General features: G+C 36.0%; 1 protein-coding gene across 1 annotated transcript in view; it reads right to left on the bottom strand.

Moving 5' to 3' along the window:
* Window positions 1-2,677: 2,677 nt before the first annotated feature.
* Window positions 2,678-6,239, bottom strand: part of LOC103607335 (dystrobrevin beta-like) — a gene marked incomplete at both ends in the record, with an annotated part of 46,728 nt that continues 43,166 nt past the window's right edge. Inside the window, one exon of the mRNA XM_008591851.1 lies at window positions 2,678-2,802. Within this exon, the coding sequence (XP_008590073.1) occupies window positions 2,678-2,802 (125 nt within the window). The remainder of the gene's footprint in view (window positions 2,803-6,239) is intronic.

Raw genomic sequence — 6,239 nt, 5'->3', positions numbered from 1 at the left:
CGCGCTCAGCCAGTGAGCGCACCGGCCATCCCTATATAGGATCCGAACCTGTGGCAGGAGCATTGCTGTGCTCACCAGCGCCCCACTCTCCCGAGTGAGCCATCGCGCTCAGCCAGTGAGCGCACCGGCCATCCCTATATAGGATCCGAACCTGTGGCAGGAGCGTTGCTGTGCTCACCAGCGCCCCACTCTCCCGAGTGAGTCATGGGATCGGCCCCAACTTAGAAAATATTTAGAACTAAACAACACAAAAATATTACATAACAAAACTTGGACACTACCCAGGTAGTATTCAGGATAACTGGAGTGGGATATGTGAATAAAATAAAAATTTTCCCTTTCTGGGGAAAAATTATAAAACTTTACTTAAAGGCATAAAGGGATATTTTAATAAATGAAAAGACATAACACATTCATGGAATGGAACATTTAATATTGTAAAGATGTCAATTCTCTTCACTTTAATCTTTAGATTTAATGAATCTCCAATTTAAAAATCTCGAAAAAATTTTATGAGGAACTCAATAAGCTGAGTCTAAAATTTATATAAAAGAACAAAAGGCAAAGAATAGACAAGACACTCCTGAAAAAGATTACTTAATCCCTTATAGTAATTAAGACAGAGTAATACTGGCATATGGATAGACAATTTGACCAAAGGAACAGAATAAAGAGCCCAGAAACCAGCCAGTGCAAATTTTGGACAATGGTAGCAATGTAAGTCAGCAGGGAAATGATGGATTATCCAATAAATGGCCCTGCAACAAGTTATTATTCAGATGCACAGAGAAAGAGAGAAAATTGGAATTAAAGACATATGTGAAAGGGACATCTTCAAAACCAAAAGATAAAAGAGAAGAAAAGCACTATAATATTGGGGCAGGCAAAGATTTTTTTTTAATGCAACATAAAAAACACTAACCAAAATGGGAAAAGGTTAACAAATTCAACCAAAAAAAAAAAAAAAGGATTATAAGCAATAGATGGATTGCAGTATGGAGCATAGTGGGGGAGGGGGAGGAAGCATATTTTTTTCCTAACAAGAGGAAGAAAGTAGTGAGAAACTGAAGGAAAAATAACAATAACAACAAAAACTGTATAAGAAAGTCAACCCAGTCATAAAATCAATGGCATAAATTTGAACAATCAGTGGTGTGTAAGAAAGAAGGGCCCAGTGAACTCTAATTAGAAAATAACTGCATAGGGGTGGTGACACCAGAACTACACCGAAGGATGTACAGAATCCCAGCACACTATCTGACTGTGTAACAAACCATATTAACTGTAAAAGCAGTTATTTGGTTTTCAACTTCTAGATTTAACCCCTAGTAAGTTTCAGAAGACCTAGTGATGGTCATATAAGAAAACAGAAATGTTATTATCAGCTTTGACAACATAGGTGGCAGAAGTTAGAAGACAAAAGGAGAAAAAAGAAGTAGACAGAAGCTACTAATTTTCTCAGTTTACACAGTGGAAGTCAAAAGAAGTTACAAGAAATAGTGTTTTAAGAATATTATTTAAAATTACAAAGGTAACCAACTTAAAAGTGGTGCTATAATTAACGAAAAACTGGGATGGGTTGGTATACAGAGTTATAAATGAGGTTGTTTCCTTACACCACAAAAGGAATCCAATAATGTCTAAAACTGAGAAGTTAAGAAATGGCGCTCTATATATATTATCTCAAGATAATATAACTACTAGTAGATCTAAAACCAAGACAAAGGACAGTGATGTGTGGGAGGGTGTATGTGCATTTATTATAAGCTCTCCTGTATTACTGAACTTTTTATCCATATGCATGTATTCTTTTAATAAATATAAAAGGGTTTTTTTAATTATTAAAAGAAAGATGAGAGAAAAGATCAAGATCCACAAGAACTCATTTAGTCAAACTACCTTCCATTATGTAGGTAAGAGAAAATGAATATCCTCTCCATCAGATTTATCCAGCAAAGTAAACTTCATATCATTCAGAGTAAAGAAATCAGTCCAGAGGCTGAATCTCATCCCTCATTGTTTCTCTTCCTCCTTACACCTTTCCTCTTTCACTGTTTCTCTAACTTTTTTGTTCTCCTTTAGCTTTGCTTTACTTAACACTGGAATAAATAAATATTCAACTAAATATATATGAGGGTATTCAAAATGTTTATGGAAAAAGAATTGAAAGATAGTACGAATCTTTCCATGACCTTTTTGAAGTACCCTTGTATATAAAACACTAGTTTTATTTATATAGTATAGTCTTATATTTTCTAATTTTCTCTCAAAACAAAAAGAACAAATTAAGTTGATTTTCATTTCCATGTCCAAACTAATTTAAGTCTCTATGGACATTATTGCTGTAGAGAAGAAATGATCTCTACCACTGATTTAAGAGAACACACAAACAACAAACAGCAATCCAGCTAAAACCAGCACAGTAATTACTCTTCAATGTATTCATGTTTCTGGAAACTGCTATAATACTTAGGCTTCAGGAATCAGGAGCTAGGTTTCCATGTAGATATTTATGGTGATTTAAAGAGATGAAAGCTTGAAGTCTAAGTTCCCCAAAAAGAAAATAAAAACCAGAAAGTTAAATGTTCATGTTAGATGATATTTGGTTTTGATCCAAAAGAAGTCTGCAAGGCCCCATTTCAGTTTGATCCATATCCACATTCAGGTGTATACTTACACTATATGGGCAAGGTCAAGTGGTTTCTCTGGTTGCTCAGGAAAAACAGGATGTGGGGGTTCTCTGGTGGGTACACACCCCAAAGATTTACTAATTGCATGGCTCAGCTTCTTTGCAGGGGATTTCTGTGTCAAAGTAGAAAATAAGGAAATAAGGAATTAACTCTTCAAAAGGAAAAAAAGAAATTCAAAAGAACTTGGTGACAAGAGCATAGAAAATACCTTTTCAAATACAAATCAAGTTTCATTACAGTCAATATTATTGAACCCTGCAGAAAGAAACGTGAAGTTATCCCAAGGTCATTTGTGGTCTCTTCATTTCAGCAGTTGCTCCTTCATTTCTACTATAAAGTCACACTATCAGGTTAATGTGAACTTTCCTTCTGGACATTTCTATGTGCCCTTTGAGGGAATTCCCTCTTTTGATGCTTCTGGATCATTTTTGGAAAGATGATAATTTCCCAATCAAAGTCAGAACTTTTTGACGGTCTATAATACGAAAAGATTAGGATAATGTTAAGAGTATATGGTTTATGGATGTTAGCAAATTAGCTGACTCAGCCACATCCCAAAACATTAAAATACTCCCAAATAAATGTGAGGGATTTGGTATTAAGGGTCTGGCTATGTAGACAGAAACAAATGAGTATACTTTCATACACAGGCAGTCAGCATCAGACCTGTGGCTCTAAATCATGATATGCTAAGAGTACAAAAATAACATAGTATACCAATACATTTCTCCGGAAGGTACAGTAATACACACCAAATCCAAAGACTATTAAGTCTAAGATTGAATAGTAAATATGCACAAAAATAAACAATATGCTACAATTAAGTTACACAGAACATTCACTTCTAAAACCCATAGAGAAGGCTCTTTATATACAGATTTTATTGTCCACCCAATTCTCTTTATATAACACTGTTGTCTGAGATTTTTCCAAGCAGGATATTAACTGCAAAAAAGTTTAAATATTTCATTCTACTGCCTCTGCAGTTTATTAACATATGTGCCACTTTAATTGGAGAACAGACCTTGTTTGCAGCTGTGTGCCTCATCAATACATCTCCACTTGACTTTTATATGCTGCTTGCTGTAGCATTTCAACACAAAACAAATGCACATCTGTTTGCCTTTAAGACCATATAGGCAAAGTTAATTAATACTTGTTTATAATAAAGACTGAGTAATACCAATTTCTTCAGAAACTTCATATATTGGCTCCAAATCACCTACGACTATCCCCTTCAAGGAATTAAATTCTGGGAAAGGTCTAGATGTAACCTAATTTCCTGCAAATCATACAACTCCAAACAAAGCTGAAATTCTGAACTTCTCCCCTAATGTTTTCCATTTTCTTTTTGCAAAACAACTAGCTATAATGTGACTCTGAGTCTTCCCCCTGTAATCTATCTTCTGCACTGCCCCTAGAGATCATGTCACTCTTCTGCTTAAAACCTTTCAAAGGCGGGCTGGCTGTTTAGCTCAGTTGGCTAGAGTATGGTGTTACAACACCAAGTTAAAGGGTCTGGATCCCTATACTGGCCAGCTGCCCCCCAAAAACCTTTACAAGGCTGATAATCACTTACAGAATAAAATTTAAATAAATGCCATCACAGTCCATACAAGAGCTTTCACATCCAGCTCCCACCTCTCTCTCCTTTCACCTCCACTAGTGTGTGATGAGCTGTTCACAGTTAACCCAATACACCATGTTCTTTTAGGTCTCTATCCCTTGGCACGGGCCTTTCCCAGGTCTCCCTTTTCCAATCTTTCTGTAAATATTCTACTCATCTCTCAAGCCTGCTTACAAGTATCCCTTTCTCTGTGAAGACCCCTCACTGCTCCATAAGGCAGTGACTCCCTTTCCAGGCTACCTATTTACCTTGTACATATTCTCACTGTTGCACTTACTGTGCTATTTTGCAATTTTTCATTTATTTGTCTATCTCTGTTAGACTGCGGCTTCTGAAGGGCAGGGTCTACCTCTTATTCATCTTTGTATTTCCAGAACCTGTCCTGTAATAAACTATGTTATTTGAATAATTTTTTTGTCTAGATGAATTTTCTAGATTGCTTCTTCCTCACCAAACCACATAAGCTTTATGCTGTATCTGAGAACCACCCGGACCATTAATTCAAGAAATCTATGTGAGACGTATTATCATATAGACTACTTTAGCTCTATCCTAAATAATAATGCCCATGAAATACAGGTTTCATGTATATACTTTATAATAAGCATTAAAATATCTTCATAACTATTAAAGAAAATAATGTTAGCCTTTGTATCACCTCATATTCTCTAGCAGTATGCTTGTGAAGCTCTTGAAAATACTGCTTTAAGACCAGTTTTAAGATTAGATCCAATTTCAAGCTTCAAAAGTATAGAGAGAAAGGTAAAATCAACACATCAAGGTCCATTTCAAATAATTAGAGCACATCAAGAAATACTTGATATGTTATGGGAAGGAAAAAAACCTGAAATAAATACATATAAGAATTAGACTATTAACCAAGGTCTATGACCAAACCAAGTAGGATATTAGCCTGAAATTTTTCAAGCCATGCATTCAATTAGGTTGTCTAAACGTATAAATAAGTGACTTCCTTAAAAAAGATCTCACAGTGATTATGATATGGACCTTACGTGAATTTTGTTAAGGAGTTAGTTTAGGTCTAATAACAAAGTTTCTAATAACAAATTTTCCAAGCATGAGTTTGAAAATGCTGCAAGTGCAAAGACAGGAACATTACCCTTCTGTCTATTCAGCCCTTAGTACAATGCCCTGGACTTGGTAGTCAATGAATAAAGATTTAAGGAAGTGGCGAAGAGAGTAAGGGAGGGAGAAAAGGAGTCCAGCCTAGGAATTGTGTCTCCTACACTTCATTTAAGCCACCATGCCAGAGAAGCTCTTTTTGGTCTCTGTACTTTCCCGACTCTAAAACTGATATAATGGAGAGGACTTAAAAAATTAAATCTCCTCTAAACCCTCTTAGGCAATGATTTTTTTTTTTTTTTTTTTGCATTTTCCACACCTAATCTACTTTACCTAATTTCAAAACATTTCCTATCATCTCTTAAAAATACTACAGCTTACTTTTTAAAAATATACCAAGGAGGGTATAACATATGTATGTACAGTTTGAAAAGTTATAAAACAAATACTCATCTTCCCACTATTCTGCCTGAGAAACGACATTACGGTCACTTTGAGGCCTCCTTGTGGGCCCTTATCCTAATATATCCCACTCCCTCCATGCCTCCTCCTGTCCTGGTAATCACTAAACTGGATTTGGCATTAATCATTTCCTTGATTTTATTATTTTAGCAATTATATATAAATAATGCATTGTTTAGATATGTTTAAAACATACATAGGGGCCGGCCCCGTGGCTCACTCGGGAGAGTGCGGCACTGGGAGCACTGAGGCCGCAGGTTCAGATCCTATATAGGGATGGCCAGTGCGCTCACTGGCTGAGCGTGGTGCGGATGACACCAAGCCAAGGGTTCCAATCCCCTTACCGGTCCCAAAAAAGGCCAAAAAAAAAAAAAAAG

This window comes from Galeopterus variegatus, unplaced genomic scaffold (assembly GCF_000696425.1).
Source record: "Galeopterus variegatus unplaced genomic scaffold, G_variegatus-3.0.2 Scaffold7341, whole genome shotgun sequence".
Lineage (NCBI taxonomy): Eukaryota > Metazoa > Chordata > Mammalia > Dermoptera > Cynocephalidae > Galeopterus > Galeopterus variegatus.
The sequence above is the reverse complement of the archived record's forward strand: the minus strand, read 5'-3'. Positions and strand labels throughout refer to the sequence as shown.